Raw genomic sequence first — 19,011 nt, 5'->3', positions numbered from 1 at the left:
GACCGAAAACTGTAACGCTTTTTAGTGACGTCAGTAAAAGGCGCCTCGCACGCGCCCGAGTGGCGACTGTTTCCTACGCAGTTGACAGAAATGGCGTTATGATGTAAATCTCTGCGGAGCGACACTGAGCTTTAACTGAGGAGTGAAGCGGCGACCCGCAGCCTGCAGCCCGGAGCGACCACAAGTGTTTACGGCCAGTCGGTGATTACAGACACTTCAGTTAAACCGCAGAGCTAAGGCTGCTTTAGCCGCAGAGCTAAGGCTGCTTTAGCCGCAGAGCTAAGGCTGCTTTAGCCGCAGAGCTAAGGCTGCTTTAGCCGCAGAGCTAAGGCTGCTTTAGCCGCAGAGCTAAGGCTGCTTTAGCCGCAGAGCTAAGGCTGCTTTAGCCGCAGAGCTAAGGCTGCTTTAGCCGCAGAGCTAAGGCTGCTTTAGCCGCAGAGCTAAGGCTGCTTTAGCCGCAGAGCTAAGGCTGCTTTAGCCGCACACACACAGATAACTGAACTCCAGAACACACACACACACACACACACACAGACAGATAACTAAACACGTCGGCCTTTATTTCAGTCTCCGACATGGACTTTCACACCACCGGATCTGGAGCCTTGCTGTTGACGGGCAACAACGTGCCCGCTTTTCTGACTAAACTGTGGACACTGGTCGATGATCCAGACACTGATCCTTTAATCTGCTGGAGTCCAGTAAGTGCAACACTGAGTAGTTAGCTTAGCTTAGCCTAGCCTAGCCTAGCTTAGCCTAGCCAGCTAACAGCAGCGTTTAGTGGCAGAAGTGACGTTAATAACAGCAGCACAGGTCAGTGTTAGACCTGTTATCTTTCTTTTTTACTAGTTACAGTGATGATTAATGTTATTGTTGATGGATTTGGCTGAAGAGGATCTGAGCTGAAGAAACATCTGTAATTCCTCTTTAAGCTCAGGCAGGCTGGTGTGTGTAACGTCACTACAGCCGAATGATACTGTGAGGATGTACAGAAGTCTCTCTGTGATTAAACAAACAGGTCGTGTCCTCTCAGCTGTAAGCTCATTTAAAGTCAGACCAAGCTGTGAGACTGGGTGTGTTTCATTAGACTGAAGGCAGAAGTCTTGACTAACACCATTTTCAAAACAACACGCACACTAAAGTCCAGGATATTTCTGGGGTAGATCAGTTATTCCTACATGGGAAAAGTAAGGAGAGAGTTTGTGCTGATCTTGAGCTGCAGACACTTTATCCAGTTGAAGATTCAGAGCTTTAGAAAGAGATTTATTTCTTATGGGGATGTCCATCTCTGTGTGACGTCTCAGTGTGATTGTGACATCTGATTGGCAGACTGGGACCGAATACACAGCAGGATGTTTACAGATCATGTCCAGACAGTGGAGTTGACTGTAGCGTTTTTGGTGTTCCTGTAATAATAAAACCTTTCTCTTTGTCTTTGTAGAATGGCAACAGCTTCCATGTGTTTGACCAGGGCAGATTCTCCAAAGAAGTGCTTCCTAAATACTTCAAGCATAACAACATGGCCAGCTTTGTGCGGCAGCTCAATATGTGTAAGTATCCTGAGTGCGTGCGTGCGAGCGCCTGCGCCGCTGTGCGAGAGTGCGTGCGTGCGAGCGCCTGCGTGTATACAGTTTGATATGGATATAATGGTGCTGTAGATATGGATGTATATCAGGAGAGTGTGTGTTGTGCTCGGTACAGATCAGTTAAGTTATTAAGGAGTCTGATGGCTTGTGGAAAGAAAAACTGTTACACAGTCTGGTCGTGAGGCCCAAATACTTCATTACCTTTTTCCAGATGGCAGGAGGGTGAAGAGTGTGTGTGTGTGTGGGGTGAACAGTGTGTGTGGTCATATACAATGCTGTTGGCTTTGCGGATGCAGCGTGTGGTGTAAATGTCCATGATAGAGGGAAGAGAGACTCCAATGATCTTCTCAGATGTCCTCACTATCCGCTGCAGGGTCTTGCGATCCGAGATGGTGCAGTTCCCGAACCAGACAGTGATGCAGCTGCTCAGGATGATCTCAATGGTCTCTCTGTAGAACATGGTCAGGATGGGGGGAGGGAGATGTGCCTTTATCAGCCTTCGTAAGAAATAGAGAGGCTGCTGGGCTTTCTTGGTGATGGAGCTGGTGTTGAGTGACCAGGTGAAGTTCTCCGCTAGATGAACACCAAGAAATTTGGTCTCTAAAGATAATCTGTCGATGTTCAGTGGAGAGTGGTCGCTCTGTGCTCTCCTTAAGTCAACAACCATCTCTTTAGTTTCATCAACATTCAGAGACAGGTTGTTGGCTCTACACCAAGCAGTTGCACCTCCTCTCTGTATGCTGATGAGACCCACCACAGTCGTGTCATCTGTGAACTTGATATAGTTTGATCTGTGCTTTGCTTCACAGTCGTGAGTCAGCAGAGTGAACAGCAGTGGGCTGAGCACACAGCCCTGAGGGGCTCCGGTGTTCAGTGTGGTGGTGCTGGAGATGCTGTTCCAGATCCGGACAGACTGAGGTCTCCCAGTCAGGAAGTCCAGGATCCAGTTGCAGAGGGAGGTGTTCAGTCCCAGCAGGCTCAACTTCCCAATCAGGTGCTGAGGGATGATTGTGTTGAATGCTGAAGTAAAGTCTCTGAACAGCATTCGTACGTAAGTGTCTTTATTGTCCAGGTGGGTGAAGGCCGTGAAAATGTCGTCTGTGGAGTGGTTTGGACGATACACGAACTGTAGGGGGTCCAGTGAGGGTGGTAACTGGGTCTTGATGTGCCTCATGATGAGCTTCTCGTAGCACTTCAATGGCTGTGAGTGCGACTGGATGATAGTCATTGAAGCAGGACACTGTAGACGTCTTCGGCACTGGGATGATTGTGTTTGTCTTGAGGCACGTAGGAACAGCACTGCTCAGGAAAATGTTGAAATCCTGAAATCTGCTAGCTGTTCTGTACATTTCCTGAGCACTCTACCGGAAATTTCTGGCCAACAGACTACCATGACTTAACTCTGCATAGAGGTCTCCTAACGTCGGCCGTGGATAGACAAAGTACCTGATCGTTGGGGAGGAATGGAGTTCCTTGCCTCTACGTCGTTCTGCACCTCAAACCGAGCATAGAAGTTGTTCAGTGCATCTGGGAGGAAGGCGTCAATATCACAGGCAGGTGAAGCTGTCTTGTAGTTCGTGATCTCCTGTATGTCCTGCCACATGCGTTGGGTGTCTCTGCTTTCCTGGAAGTGGCTGTAGATTGTCTGGGCATTTGTGCACTTTGGTTTTCTGATGGCTCGAGACAGTTGTGGCCATTGCTGTTCTTAGGGCTTCTGCTGGCCATGTTTTCACCTGCTTCAAAACTGGTTTAGAGCGTCTGACAAATGGAATTAAAGATGTGGTCTTTGCAGGAGACGTGCCAGGAATGTGTGTAAACAAGTTCCAGCTTGAGATTTGCATGATTAAAATCTCTGGCGATGATGAACATTCCTTTGGGGTGAACGTTGTGCAGATCACTAATAGCGTTCACGTAGAGCCTCTTTAGCATTAGCGCTGGGGGAATGTACACTCGTCTGCTTACCGCGCTTTCGCTTCCTCAAGCACCGCTTTCCTTTCGAGGACTGGAGGCCTGGTCGCCACAGAGAAAAAGCCTTTCCAACACATCATTGTGCAGATTGGTTGTTGCACAATTTCTGTATTGTGTTAACGTCTGGCAGTCGTATACATGAACACCGCTGTCTCTGGAGTCTATGTACTAAGAATAGTCTGGTTAAAACAGTAAATAGCACTATATTGGATCCGGAGTGGCCGCTGCCTGCTACTGCCACACAGCCATCTTGGACATCAAGTGTGTGCGAGAGCACTCGTGTGCAAGCAATGCGAGCCTATGTGAGAGCCTGAGTGTGCAAGCGTGCGAGTGTGTGCATTTGTTCTATATCTGGTGAGAAACATATTGCTCCTGTCTCTCTGCAGATGGTTTCCGTAAAGTGGTCCACATTGAGCAGGGAGGCTTGTTGAAGCCTGAGAAAGATGATACAGAGTTCCAGCATCCGTACTTCATCCGTGGACAGGAGCACTTGCTGGAGAACATTAAGAGGAAGGTGACCACGGTAAGCTCAGTTTTCTTCTCCTTATTAATGGAAAACTAATGCATTTTGAATTGAATTTTTCAGCCCAAAGATTCACATATAAAATCTCTCATTCTCTTCCAGTTGATTATGTTGTTGCTTTTTTCACTTGAATTAGATTTTTGATTTCTAATAAAAACCTGTTGTCACATTACTCCATGACTTACAAAAGGCTGATGCAGCATCTCGTCTGTGATTTTTCACACCTTTCTACTAAATACAGAAATAACACTGAGTATGGACAATAATAAAGTGTGTGTGTGTGTGTGAGACGGAGACACTTTACAGTCTTAAGGATCATCATCCTGTAATCATTTGTATTACATTTTTACACAAAGTGCGAGACCCACTCCTAAACATCTGTTCATGGGTTCTCTCACACACACACAAACCCCTCTGACAGCTTCTTGGTGTTAATCTTCAGGTATCTAATATTAAACATGAGGAGCTGAAGCTAAGCCCAGAGGATGTGACCAAAATCATCTCCGATGTGCAGCACATGAAGGGAAAGCAGGAGTCAATGGACAGCAAAATCAGCACCTTGAAACAGTAAGTGAGACGCTCTGTGTTCTGTTTTCTTTTATACCTCATAACCTTCACTGTTATAATCAACTCCACTCTTCTGTTCTGTGACGTCTTTCCACTAGATGTTGTAGTGTCTGTGTGGATTTGTGTTCATTCAGCTACAAGAGCATTAGTGAGATCAGACACTGATGGTGTAAGAGTGAGGAGGTCTGGGGTTCAGTCGGTGTTCAGTGGGGTTGAGTCAGAGTCAGGGCTCAGTGCAGGACACTCCAGATCTTCCACTCCGACCTTCACACACCATGTCTTCATGGAGCTCTGTGCTTTGTGTACTGCCTAAAGCCAGTTATTTTAAGCTCCTGATTAGAAACTGAGTTTATTGACTATCACCATGGACTGAAATACACACAGGAGGCAGTGACCTGCCCTCGGGTTCCTCATGCATTGCTGTGTCTCTGTAGGTAATAGTTAGGTAAATATTTTTTTCTGTTTGTGACTATAGTTTAAGGTAAAATACCAGTAGCACCTTCAGTATCATGATGTTCAGACACATCAACCGATGCCTAGTAAACGTAATGTATTTAAATGTAGTACATGTAGCATAGTCTCCATGTTCACTCAGAAAAACAGTAATTTCCCTGTGGAGTGATTGGTTTGTGCAGGTGGGAACATGGCTCTCATACTCAGGTATGGACCAGAACACGTGGTCTGAGACCTTCTCAGTGAGGAGCTCTCAGTATGGCTCCAAACCTCTAGTGCAGTTCAGTTTTATTTGTGTAGCACAGAGTCTCAAAGCAGCTTGACAGAAATGAAAAATAATAGAGTAAAAATGACATTTTAAAATTAAATATCCCTAATGAGCATCACAGTGCAGATCAGTGGCAGTAAGAGTCTTTGCACAAATGCCCAGACAATCCACAGCCACTTCCAGGACAGCATGTTTTTCTGCTCCACCTGTAGTTATTGACCATAGACGTCCTGTCAGCTTGTCAATGTCTTTTCTGCTTACACAACTAATACTAGTGCTTTTTTCCACACCATTCTGTGTATGCTGTTACATGAGAAACCCCTAAGAGATGAGCAGAGACCTGACCAGATGCATTATTCTTCTCACATATCTTTTTAAAGCAACAAATAAATCTACACAATAAAAGAATATATTGAATTTATTTGACATGAGATTAGATTTTTTTTCTCTTCAAATTGGTAGTAAAAGACTGTTTTAAAAATCCTATCAAGTCAGACTTGAGCAGGATTCCAGACTTAACCTGCAGGTATACAATAAAATAAGCTTCTAGAGTCTTCACGTTTCTGAAGACTCAATCTCACTTCAACCATTTTATTATTAGCAGTGTTCACTCTGTAGTGTAGGAACGCTTAACATTTCTGCCTGAGTTAGTCACCGTCCTAATACAGGCAGGCACTCACAGCGTAATGGGATGCTCCAAGTTAGACTGCATGTCAAAACACACACACACACACACACACAGCTGTGATGGTTAAGACAATGACGATTCATGACTGTTCTTTGATTACAGGAGTTTGTGTAAAATGTGCTGTTGGTTTTCATAGATATTAAAGCAGGTGGCTTTTTTCTCCACAATGATTAATGAAATGAAAATGCCAAAGCTCTGAAAATGGTAAAGCATCATCTATAAATCTATTCTGTATGTAATCATCTTCATATTATTTATTCTTTATAGGGATTGTCAGTATTTGGTCAGTTGTGTGTGGACCGAGCAGTAGGGTGTGTGGTGAGGGTCATCTGCTAAGATTTTTGGTGGAGTTTTAATCCCAGCTGCATAGAGGAATCTGCACCTGCCCCAGTAAAGGTCCAAACCCTGAGTGGGGTTGGGGTTAGATGGGCGAGCGATGGGGCTCAGGGGAGGATTGGAGGAGAACTCTAAGCTCTTTTATAGTCCTGTTTTGGAGGTTTAGAGTCTTTCACTCTGCTTTATATAGACCGCTGAAGAATATTTCTTCATTATATCACTTCACAAAGGACATTTTCTCTCCTGCCCTCAGCACATTGTGCATAAGCATTAATATACAGAACTGGTGTAATAAATTAAGCTGAATTCTATTTAGATGTTTCTTTTATCTTACTGCTGCCTTGTTAACATTTGGCTGATGGCCCACATCTAACATATTTGCATCCTGTGCAGTTAGGGTTGCCACCCGTCCCGTGAAATACGGAATCGTCCCGTATTTACAGGCAAAATGACGCGTCCCGTATCAAATCAATACGGGGCGCGATTTGTCCCGTATTTTACATAGGTCCACATTATACAGCATCCCATGCAAATCACCCCACCCACATTGTGTGGAGACGCTTCCTATTCTGCCCCTGACTGTTTAATACTCGTTGCCATCGTTGGTTTGATTGGTTTGTTGTAGGGTTACTGGCCGTGAATCACGGCCAATCAGAGTCAGAGGAGGGCGGGACGCTGCCTCAACGGTTCTTTTGACAGAGTCAGAGTGACAGAAAATTCATATGAAATGGAGTGACAAGAAGTACACTTATAAAAGAAAGTAGGCCTGACATGCTCCAATACTGCACACTACTACTTCTGGTCCGCTGATATTCACTGATACACTGATATACATCCACTGATGTTATGTTCATGATGTTCATGGAAGATCTTTTGCAAGTTTGCAAGATATAATTACTAAGTTATGGATCTGTTAATTTAATAATAAGTTAATAAAATATGGTTCACATCTCACAAGTTCCTCCAAAAGCTTATTTTTTGTGTTCTCAGTCACACTTTGTTGGCGTATATTTATTATTGTCATAGCTGTGTATTCAATATGACCACTTAAGTTGTGATAGTGAGAGACTGAGTGCATCTGTTCACACTGATTTCAATAGCAGATATCTTATTATAATGTCCATTGGTATCAATCTTAATATTTTTATGAATACATGTTTTAAGTTATGATATACCACCACTGGCACGCCATCGGGACTGTGGTCATCGTGCCCCCGAGGGGTGTGGCCCCCGCTGCGGCAGGCGTCCCTTAATTTTTCTGTATTGAAGGTGGCAACCCTATGTGCAGTGGAGATGAGATCCAGTTATAAAGCAGTTCTTAAAAACTTGTACAGATTCTACATTACATGTGAGGGCAAGATAAGACCATTTATTATGTCCATAATGATGCTGAATGGTCACGATGTTCTGCACCTAAAACTGAGTGTAGAAGTCGTTCAGTGCATCTGGGAGGGAGGCAACAAATCTATAGTCTCTAAAGCTGCACTGAATTTGAAAGAAACGCACAAGCCAGAGGGTAATAATAAATGTTATTTACTTCTTTAAACCATCACTTTATTTAGCACTGAGCCCTAAACCCTGTCTGAAAGAGTGCATGTATATAATTCTAATGTAAGTATACATATGAGCCTAAGTGCTGTTTTACAACCTCTTTAAGGATCTATAATAAAGGTCAGTTTTCATACTGGTTAGCTGTTGACAGCTGAAAAGGGACAAGGGCAGGTGGTTTCAGTTTACTATTTAATACATTATTTACATTGAATCAGAATTCTGTGGGTTCAGAAGGCAAATCTGGGAGAAATCTGCAGCAGTCAGCAGATGATGTGGTTGTATATGCTGCCATTTCTGAAATATTATATAGCTAGAACAATTTGGTCTCTGTATTGCTCTGGGACTTTTACTGACGTTTTTCTAAAGCGTGCTTTACTTTCAGTTTTGTTTAATAAAAAACGAATGTTGAATGCCGTTTTTGTATTTTCATGATTTCAGATCCAAAGTTTGAGTTTTTGCTGTGAATGTCTCCTGCATACTGAACAGGATTTAATGTAAAGGAAACACAATGTACAGCTTTATTCTGCTACAGTGCTGCTGGTACATGGTCTTAATGTTTGTCTTGATCAGCTGAACTTCCCTGTTTTGTCGGGGTGACTAACACCACTGCTGCCTTCTTTTTTCAGTGAGAATGAAGCTTTGTGGAGAGAAGTGGCCATGCTGAGACAGAAACATGCCCAGCAACAGAAAGTTGTAAAGAAGGTAACGCCTTCAGCCTCCTCTCACCCTACTACACTCTGGGTTCCTTTACTTAATCATGCTCAGCACTTTACAATATGGTGTAACTCCATTGACTGAAGCATTCATTGCACTGCAAGCTTTCAGCGTGTAACGACTCTTTTGACTTTTAGTGTTCAAGCTAAATTTGTTAGACCAACACTGACAACAGCACTGTTCAGAGGGGATTAGTGTTGCATTCGGACCTTCACTCAGTCTCACAGTCTGGATGCTAGGACATGAGGAGGGTGAAAATCTCTAACCAGTCCAAACAGAAATAAAGTAGGAGTAGCACTAGAAATTCTGGGGTTACTTTCTGTATATCTCTCTTAATTCCCTTTAAAAATCTATCCCAGATTTCCTCCAATTAACTGGTCTTTTATTTAAAAATATTTACTTTATGCTGAAACATGTTTGGGGAAAATTGTGTGTTGTGTTTTGGTGCCACTGTTACACTTCGTATTTAAATAACCTAAATATTTCCAGTGAGTCCACAAGAAATGCTCTAAAAGAGTGATGTCTGTTACCTTATCTGTTTATTGTCTTTACTGGAAGCTTATGAGAATGCAAAGGAAAGGTATTACTCAGCTAGTGAGGTTTCACTCTTTCCATAAACTGAGCACTGCAACTACAGCTGGGATAAAGGCTCACACTGTACCTGCCCCAATATTGTGATTATAGTGGCTTATTAAAAAAATACATGATCCAGTGAAGTCCTCAAATCACCACATTTACTGCGAATATCTGTCATCAACATTTCATTAAATATTTCATTAGCCAGGCTTTAGAGTCAGTTCAGATCATATTTGTATGATAATGTTCTCTACTAACATTGTTTTTTCCTTCCATAGCTCATCCAGTTCCTTGTCACGCTGGCGCGGTCCAACAGAGTTCTTGGGGTGAAAAGAAAGATGCAAGTTCTTCAGACATTTCCCAGATCATTCCATCAACATTTATAACCTTTATTTCTTTACAAACATTATAATGCTGATTTCCAATATTCTGTCTTTAGTTATTTTTTTTATAAAAATAACTCTCCCTGTTTCTTTTAATTAAAAAAATCTCATGTTCTTGCTTGAATGTTCATTCTTCTGCTTTCTCTGTCTCTTTAGTCCTCTGATGCTAAATGACAGCAGCACAACACACTCCATGCCTAAATACAGCAGGCAGTATTCTCTGGAGCCTTCACACAGTCTCCCTGTAAGTACTGCTGAATCACACACTGCTCTTTACTTTTATATGAGCAAATAAATAAATTAAAGAAATAAAAGTGAGTAGAGCTTTTTGTAACAGTGAAGGGGAAGCATTTAGCCATATACAGAGTTATGTACCCCTGAGATGGTATAGAACTTGTGCACAAAACTCCGAGTGGAGATAATCATAACGGTGAATGTGAAATAGGATGTTAAACATTTTTTATATTCGTCTTCAGTCCGCTGGAGCGACTTTCACAGGAACAGGCCTCTTCTCGAATACTGCACCGGTCAAGACCGGCCCAATAATCTCCGACATCACCGACTTGGCTCAGTGCGGCCCTGCTAGTGCTGAAGAGTGGATTGAGGATAGGCAAGATCTTCGATTATTAATAAATACTTATTAAGCCTAAATGTTGCTTTACATGCAGTGCTTTTGTATCATGGGTTTGTCATGAAGACATTTGAAGCTTGTAGATGGATCTAAACAATCTATCAACAATGAAGCACCTTTTATTAGATGTTATTAGATTTTATTCAGAAAGAATCTTATTGAATATCTCATGTTTCATATGAAAGAATTTTTAGATAATTATTTTAAAATATTGGTTTTTTTAATTCAGTGATTTTATTGATATTAATTTAGTCATGTGTATAGCTGAGATGCTGACATGACTTTATATAATAATTATTATTATTCATACTTGCATATACATGTATACACACACATTATTATTATATAATAAAAAGATCGTGTGGAGTTGGTTTGGCGTGAACTTGCAGACTTCTATCCAGTGTGCAACATTTATCATGAACAATTTCTTCTTAACAATGTATGTAAAAGGATTTATTAAGTACACACTTAATGGCAATTAAAATTCATACAGACTCAATTCAAAATAATACATCAGTTAAATAATCGATAGATGTAAACCGTATAACCTACAGTATGGAAATAAGAGTGTAGTAGAATCTGTGACTCTCTGTGCGGCTCTGTGACACTCTCTAGCTCTGTGACGATCTCTGGCTCTGTGCCGCTCTCTGGCTTTGTGACGCTCTCTGGCTTTGTGCTGCTCTGTGACGCTCTCTGGCTCTGTGACGCTCTCTGACTCTGTACCGCTCTGTGACGCTCTCTGACTCTGTGACGCTCTTTGACTCTGTGACGCTCTCTGACTCTGTACCGCTCCGTGACGCTCTCTGACTCCGTGACGCTCTCTGACTCCGTGACGCTCTCTGGCTCTGTGCAGCTCTGTGACGCTCTCTGACTCTGTGACGCTCTCTGACTCTGTGACGCTCTCTGACTCTGTGACGCTCTCTGACTCTGTGACGCTCTCTGACTCTGTACCGCTCTGTGACGCTCTCTGACTCTGTGACGCTCTCTGACTCTGTACCGCTCTGTGACGCTCTCTGACTCTGTGACGCTCTCTGACTCCGTGACGCTCTCTGGCTCTGTGACGCTCCGTGACGCTCTCTGACTCTGTGACGCTCCGTGACGCTCTCTGACTCTGTGACGCTCTCTGACTCCGTGACGCTCTCTGGCTCTGTGCAGCTCTGTGACGCTCTCTGACTCTGTGACGCTCTCTGACTCTGTACCGCTCTGTGACGCTCTCTGACTCTGTGACGCTCTCTGACTCTGTACCGCTCTGTGACGCTCTCTGACTCTGTGACGCTCTCTGACTCTGTGACGCTCTCTGGCTCCGTGACGCTCTCTAGCTCGGTCTCTGCACTCAGACAAGCTCACAGTCTCGGAGTTCAGACTAAAAAATGTACAAGTTTGTCCAGTTTCACAACATTTTCTTACCAGACTTTTTGTAATCATTTCCCACTGCATTGCTCTGTTATGTTTAGCGATAATTAGCTATGTGAGGAACCTGGAAGCATGTATTTGCATTGTATGTATGAGAGCTAATTTTTATTAAACAGATGATTCTACATCACACCTCTTGTACTCTTAACAGGACAAGCCCATTGGTGCATGTGAAGGAAGAGCCTTTAAGCCCCACCCACAGTTCTGAGGTAGAAGAAGTGTGTCCTGTGGACGTGGAGGTTGGGGCAGAGTCCATTTTACCTGCAGACACGCCCCTTTCCCCCACCACCTTTATTAACTCTATTCTGCAGGAGAATGAACCATCACCTGCCCCAACTCAGCCCTTATCACAGCAGAAATGCTTAAGCGTGGCATGTTTGGACAAGTGAGTATTAACAAAACTCCATCACATCATCCCCCAAGAAACCCCCTCAGTATCACTGTAGTGTAAGTGACTGAGAAAGAGTTTGAAGAGTCTGAGTCAGTCATAATGATCTACACCATGCAGACTGATAAGGTCATGTTTCTAAACATCTGGGAGAAATATTCTTATCTTCCCTCCCATAAATCTCAAGCTGTATTCCACAGGCACATGCACACACACCGAGACAGACGTGCGTGCACAGACAGACGGACAGAGACATGCGTGCGCAAAAAACGCTGTACCTTATCTGCAGTGCACAGGGTTTAGTCTGCGTTGCAGTGGATTGTCTTGCGCTAAATTCCTGTCCTCAGACAAGCACCAGGACTAGGGGGGATTTTTTTCTTTGAGCCCAGTGTTTTGAAGACATTTACCTCAGACGTGTTGATTCATTGCGACTCTTATTATGGAGAAATATGACACGAAGCTCTCCCACGGAGTGAGGAAGAGGTGGACAGTTGAAGTGTCCAATGGAGTTATGAGATTTGCGCTCAAGCTATTTTCAAGACTTTAGATTGGTTAATAACTTGTAAAAATAACAGACCCACGTGGGGACTGACCAATAGCATCGATATGTGAAAAAATATGAAATTGACCAAATTTGGACATACGATGTTTCCGCCCGACAGCGACGATATACATTATACACATACACACACACACACACACACACATACATTATACACATACATTATTCACATACACATATACATTATACACATATATTACACACATATATATTACACACACACACACACACACATACATTATACACATACATACATACATACATACATACATACATACATACGTGCACATTACAGTTAAAGCAAAATGTGTTATTACATGTTATTACACCTGACAAGTTTAATGGAAAATTCTGCTCTTTTTTATGCATAATTCACATGTTGAGGAGTAAACAACTGATATAATGAATGAATGAATTAAACATTTGTGGAGAATCTGGAAAGTCACAGCGCAGGATTGTCTAAAAGCTGCCGAATATTTTCTTTACTGTGTGTTTTTCTTTACGCTAAGCTGCTTCTTTTAACTATTGTATGCAAACAAAAAATTGGCTCAGAGCTGCTTCACTTCCAACTGACACATGCAAATTACCTCCTACCTTGTTCAGGGTTGAGTGGTAGATGAAGGCTTTATCAGGGTCATACCATTTCACACACATTTATAAGAGGGTCAGGTGGTACTTAAAATGCACAATGTTCATCTTTGTGGTAAAGATGTCACAGCCACCAGATTCTATTACAAACATAAAGAAATTATAAACACACACATTATATACACACACACATTATACACATACACACACTCTTACACACGTGCACACACACACGTACACAGACACATACACACATACATTCCTGCAAACACACATTAAAATCAATTAATATAAAGCTGCACACACACGCCACTGCACAAATTCTTACATGTTTATCCACTACAGTGAAGGTGAGTGATGTAATAAACACTACAGCTACACTACACTTGTAAGGTGGTGAGCTAACTTCCAGCATGTTTAAACATAAATATTAAGAAACCTAAAGCACTTTGAGCTGAACGTAACAGATTCCGGAGATTCTGGAGCTGTGAGGCGGTAATGAGCTCTTTGTGCTTCCTCCATGACAAGTTCACACCTCTCTGAGTAAACACACTTATTGTATGTGCCTTATGATGTTATACTTCTGTCAAACTTTGCCTTCTGTCAAACTCTGCCTGTAACACTGTTCACTGTATCCCTCTACTGCACAGCTAGACATTACCTCAAACACCTTAATAAGCTTTATGTCAATTATTCACACCTTACAGCTCTTATCCTGCTTTCTCACTTGCGAGCGAGCGACAGGCAGTTGTTCATTGTCTGTGTACATGCATGACCCTGAGGTGTGATTTCAGTGACCGCTGCACATGACTCCGTTATGTCTGCATTATGTCTCAAAACTGCAGTTAGTTCATACGCACTGCCTGAAATATTAGAGCTGTGGGCTCTTTTTATCTTGTTATATATAACTTCTGTATTGAAGTCTGTAGAGAGACAGAATCTAAAGCTCTGAGCTTCTCAGTAAAGTGCTTGTAGCTAGCACAGGTAACGTCTGCTGCTAATTTGTTAATAGCTAATATGAAGCCTGAGGCTTAGTGTGTGATTAGTGTGCTGTTTAATTGAAGCCATTTGAATGAGGTCCTTAAATGTGGTGGTGCCTCTGTGGTTTTTATTCTTTCACTTTAAAACTCATTTGATGTACATTTAAATTCAAGTAAATTGTACACAATCATGGCTACATTTAAGCTGTGACCCTTTCTTATCTGATCTAAAAGTATAAATTAATTCTGACATTCTGGACACAGCAGTAGTGATGAGCTACAGCTGACTCGCTAGTGTGAATGCAGGCTTACAGAATCAGACCCAAATTTCCTTTCCTGTGTTTTTATTCAGTGTTTATTTAGACCATTTGTTTCCATAGCAACTACACCTGTGTGATGGATTCTAAATCACGTCAATCTGTAGAATCCACCGCACAGGTATGGTTTCCATAGCAACTACACCTGTGTGATGGATTCTACAGATTGACGTGATTTAACATTTCCATACCCTCATGACTGTAGAAGCACTGAGCTCTTCTCTCAGGCCGGTTCTCCACGGGTGAGAGGAGTAATGGTGTGGTGTTTCCACTCCCACTGTCTCCAGTGCCATGTTGTTCTTCTATCTTTTCAGTTGCTCCAAGACGTCTGAGGTGTCCCGCCCTTTTCCCAGCCTCTCCTCTTCGTCTTCTCACCTCAGATCACTTCCACGGTTAGCATTTCAGTTGACCGCGCTGAGCCCAGAACGTGCAGCGCTGTGCTCAATAAGCTGTCATGGCCCATTGACACTAAACACACACAGCCACTGCTCTCTGCTTCTGGCCCCTAGGAGCCTCAACACTTCATACATTCCCAGGGTTTATACGGGTGACTGATAGATGATCCATGCTTTGAATGGAGGCAAATTGCTAAGCTACAGCTGCATGATGCTTGTAGCAGGGGATTCTGTACAGCTCATCTGCACATTTTTCATTACTTCTGCTTGACACTATTACACGCACTGAAGTGATCAGAGGTTCCTCAGCTCAGCGGCGAGAGCAGCGGCTTCACAAAGCTCTGCGATAGCATGATGGTCAAAGCTGATATTTGGTGATGGCAGTGTGGCATGACAAACATGTGATGCATGTGCATTCCACACACCCCCTCCTCAGTGCTGAAATAATAAAATAAGTCCATCAGTAAATGACCTGCTCCCAGAGGCCTTGGCCTTTCCCCGTGTTCATCACCAGCGTGTGGCACAGCTCTGTAGCTTCGTGGGTATCACTAAAATATGTTTGATTTATTTCATGTGCAGCTGTTTGTTTTTTAACTACAGCGTGAGCTACAAAAGAAACGAATGATCACCTAAAGATGTGGGTGAGTTTTATAGCACCTGAACTAAAGGGTTGATTTTCTGCCCAGGAATGAGCTCAGTGAGCATCTGGACAGCATCGACAGCAGCTTGGAAAACCTACAGGCGATCTTCAACAAGCAGACCATCAGCTTTGATTCCTCACCTCTCTTTGATGTGAGTGGTTTTTTTGCTCACTTCTGCTACACTGAACACTGTGTGGGGGGGGGTGTGTGTGTGGGGGGGTGGTGTGTGGGGGGGGTGGGTGGTGTGTGGGTGGGTTGGTGGGTGTGTGTGTGTGAGAGTGGGGGGTGTGTGTGTGAGAGTGGGGGGTGTGTGTGTGAGAGTGGGGGGTGTGTGTGTGAGAGTGGGGGGTGTGTGTGAGAGTTGGGGGTGTGTGTGTGAGTGGGGGGGGTGTGTGAGTGGGGTGTGTGAGTGGGGCGGGGGGTGTGAGTGGGGGGTGTGTGTGGGTGTGGTGGGTGTGTGGGCGTGGGGGGTGTGTGTGTGTGAGTGTGCGTGTGGGGGGTGGGTGTGTGTGAGTGGGGGGTGTGTGTGTGTGAGTGGGGGGTGTGTGTGTGTGTGAGTAGGGGGTGTGTGTGTGAGTGAGAGTGGGGTGTGTGTGTGTGAGTGGGGGGGTGTGTGTGTGAGTGGGGGGGTGTGTGTGTGAGTGGGGGGGTGTGTGTGTGAGTGGGGGTGTGTGTGTGTGAGTGGGGGTGTGTGTGTGAGAGTGGGGGGTGTGTGTGTGAGTGAGAGTGGGGTGTGTGTGTGAGTGAGAGTGGGGTGTGTGTGTGAGTGGGGGGGGTGTGTGAGTGAGAGTGGGGTGTGTGTGTGAGTGAGAGTGGGGTGTGTGTGTGAGTGAGAGTGGGGTGTGTGAGTGAGAGTGGGGTGTGTGTGTGTGAGTGGGGGTGTGTGTGTGAGTGGGGGTGTGTGTGTGTGAGTGGGGGTGTGTGTGTGTGAGTGGGGGGTGTGTGAGTGAGTGGGGGGTGTGTGTGTGAGAGTGGGGGGTGTGTGTGTGAGAGTGGGGGGTGTGTGTGTGAGAGTGGGGGGTGTGTGTGTGAGAGTGGGGGGTGTGTGTGTGAGAGTGGGGGGTGTGTGTGTGAGAGTGGGGGGTGTGTGTGAGAGTGGGGGGTGTGTGTGTGAGAGTGGGGGGGGGTGTGTGAGTGGGGGGGGTGTGTGAGGGGGGGGGTGAAAGTGGGTCTGTGTGTGTGTGTGAGAGTGGGTGTGAGAGTGTGTGTGGCCCAGTTTCACACTGTACTCATGGTCATCTGGATGTTCTGATCAGGTGAACTCAAATTGACATCATGAATATTTAGTGACCCAAAAACATTTTATCATTCCAGATTTCTACCACAGGACCACTGTAACATTATTAAACACTTGACTGTTAGAAATGTAAGTGTAAACTGATTAAACCAGTATAAAGGTCCAGCACTGGCTCTAGTGAGAAGTGTTGTAATAGGACAATAATCCACACTGAGGGGGTGATGTGGAGAGACCCAGCAGGTTTATTCTTCACCCGTAGTGTTGTGTGTCTACTGAAACTGCATCCATGTGAGCTCATATTGTAGTCTAATATTAGGAGGATTAAAAACAGCATTCGTTGATCTAAATCCTCCTCGTCCATCAGGTTACTCCGTGGAACTGTAAAATGTTTAGTAAAACCCCACACTGACTTCTGTCTCTTAAAACCTTTCCCCATCATCGTGATTGATGTCCTGATCTGGTCAGTGAGTAAGAGCTTTGTGCACCTGAGACCGACTCCCAGCTTCTACACTATGTGGATGTCCAGTGCAACTGCTGCTGTTTCATAATGTTAGTAATAATAGTAATTATAGTCTATTTCTTGTTCTCTTCTTTTGGGTATAAATGATTTCTCCTACTCAGTTATTCTGAAGACCTATTTGTTTACTACGTATTTTAAGAGTTCAGGCTCAAAAATGTCATCCAGACAATCTATACACACCTGAGTCGTGTTCACACACATTGTATTTCTCATATGATCAGATTTATAAGAGTTGTGTAACTGTGCTGATTCTGCTACTAAAATTTATTTCAAATATTTTGTAGATCTTCAGTTCAAACACTGGCACTGACTTTGACCTGGACAGTCTGGCAACTGTAAGTATGACTATGTGTGAGACACGCTGGGAGGTGTGTGTGTGTGTGTGTGTGTGTGCACGCGCGCCGATATGAATCCTGATCTGATGTGATTTACAGATTCAGGAGTTGTTGTCCGAACCTGCCAAAGACAATGAGTGCAGCACTGACCACATTGAACCAGGTACTGATCAGTCTATTCAACATAATAATAATGATGATGATCACAATATCTTGTAATGCATTATTGCTTATTATTATTATTAAACTTTATTTTTTAAGTAAAATAAATGTGTTGAATCAGTAAACACTACTGGACTCATTTTCTGAGGTTGAGTCACTGAGCAGTGTTTTATTGAGGTTTATCTGATGTGTCCTTCTTGGTTCCACAGTTCCTTTGGTTTAATAGTCAGGGTTGAGATCATCAGCATGTTTTTGATGTTTCAGGAAATCAGCTTGTTCAGTACACGGCTCAGCCCGTGGTGGTGTCCGACCCCATGAGCAGTGAGAACTCGAGTGAGGATCTGCCCATTCTGCTGGAGCTGGAGGGAGACTCGTATTTCAGCTCTGACCCTGCTGATGATCCTACCATCTCCCTGCTGACCACTGACTACCAGCCTTCAGTACCTGAAGTCCCTAAGCTATAGTAGAAAAAAACAGCTCAACAAACAGCTTATAATGAGTCATCAGTGTGGGGGTTTATTTTACTTTTTGTCTTTATTGTTAGAATAATGCTAGTCACCGTTTTATTTCCTGTTCTGTTTGCTCTTTTTAAAGTTTGAACCCCCTGACAGCAATATAAGAATCTTTCAATGCAGTTTTTCCGTATCCACATTGGTTATGAAACCAGTTCATCAGGCTTGCGTTTCATTACGTAGCTGCACAGCAGGCGAGTGGTTAAAGCCCTTATCTGGAATTCTCAGAGCAGGAGAGTGGTCATGACTAACACTCAGCGTACAAACACAGGAAATGAGTTTATACAGACTGACTCGTTTAATCTTAACAATCAGTCTAACAATCAATTAATGCTGTGCTGAGAATGTTTGTAACACACAGAACCCTATACTACAGTTATATGTACAGAATCATTTATAAATACACGAGAGCTCCGCTTGAGTTGAGGCTTTTACTAACCTACATATCATAACGAAATGAAATAAGTGTGTGGGGGTGTGTCTGTGTGTGGGGGTGTGTCTGTGTGTGGGGGTGTGTCTGTGTGTGGGGGTGTGTCTGTGTGGGGGGGTGTGTCTGTGTGGGGGGGTGTGTCTGTCTGTGGGGGTGTATGTGTGGGGGTGTGTCTGTGTGTGTGGGGGTGTCTGTGTGTGTGGGGGTGTATGGGGGTTGTCTGTGTGTGGGTGTCTGTGGGGTGGGGGTGTTTGTGGGGTGTGTGTGTGTGTCTGTCGGGGGGGGAT

General features: G+C 43.8%; 1 protein-coding gene across 4 annotated transcripts; it reads left to right on the top strand.

Annotated features, from left to right (window-relative positions):
• The first annotated feature begins 43 nt into the window (after positions 1-43).
• On the top strand, positions 44-18,752 carry hsf1 (heat shock transcription factor 1). Of its 4 annotated transcripts, XM_060897368.1 has the most exons (15): positions 44-201; positions 568-701; positions 1,442-1,550; positions 3,941-4,077; positions 4,520-4,644; positions 8,567-8,642; positions 9,509-9,570; positions 9,770-9,857; positions 10,090-10,223; positions 11,809-12,042; positions 14,807-14,884; positions 15,574-15,679; positions 17,570-17,620; positions 17,720-17,783; positions 18,047-18,752. In XM_060897368.1, exons 2-15 carry the CDS (start codon positions 576-578, stop codon positions 18,244-18,246), a joined length of 1,590 nt encoding a protein of 529 aa, XP_060753351.1. In that variant the 5' UTR covers positions 44-201; positions 568-575; the 3' UTR covers positions 18,247-18,752. The 4 variants fall into 4 exon arrangements, with proteins under 4 accessions (XP_060753351.1, XP_060753353.1, XP_060753354.1 ...); XM_060897370.1 differs by lacking the exon at positions 14,807-14,884; XM_060897371.1 differs by lacking the exon at positions 17,720-17,783 and having other exon boundaries at positions 18,047-18,250.
• Positions 18,753-19,011: the final 259 nt, after the last annotated feature.

This window comes from Tachysurus vachellii, chromosome 21 (genome assembly GCF_030014155.1).
Source record: "Tachysurus vachellii isolate PV-2020 chromosome 21, HZAU_Pvac_v1, whole genome shotgun sequence".
NCBI classification, from domain to species: Eukaryota; Metazoa; Chordata; class Actinopteri; order Siluriformes; family Bagridae; genus Tachysurus; species Tachysurus vachellii.
The sequence above is the reverse complement of the archived record's forward strand: the minus strand, read 5'-3'. Positions and strand labels throughout refer to the sequence as shown.

Bases quoted from the DNA above. Each gene is read 5' to 3' on its own strand.
- hsf1 (XM_060897368.1), top strand. From the start codon at position 576: ATGGACTTTCACACCACCGGATCTGGAGCCTTGCTGTTGACGGGCAAC. The intron at 4,078-4,519 runs GTAAGCTCAGTT...GTTAATCTTCAG, and splicing joins TTAAGAGGAAGGTGACCACG to GTATCTAATATTAAACATGA. The intron at 9,571-9,769 runs GCAAGTTCTTCA...CTGTCTCTTTAG, and splicing joins CTTGGGGTGAAAAGAAAGAT to TCCTCTGATGCTAAATGACA.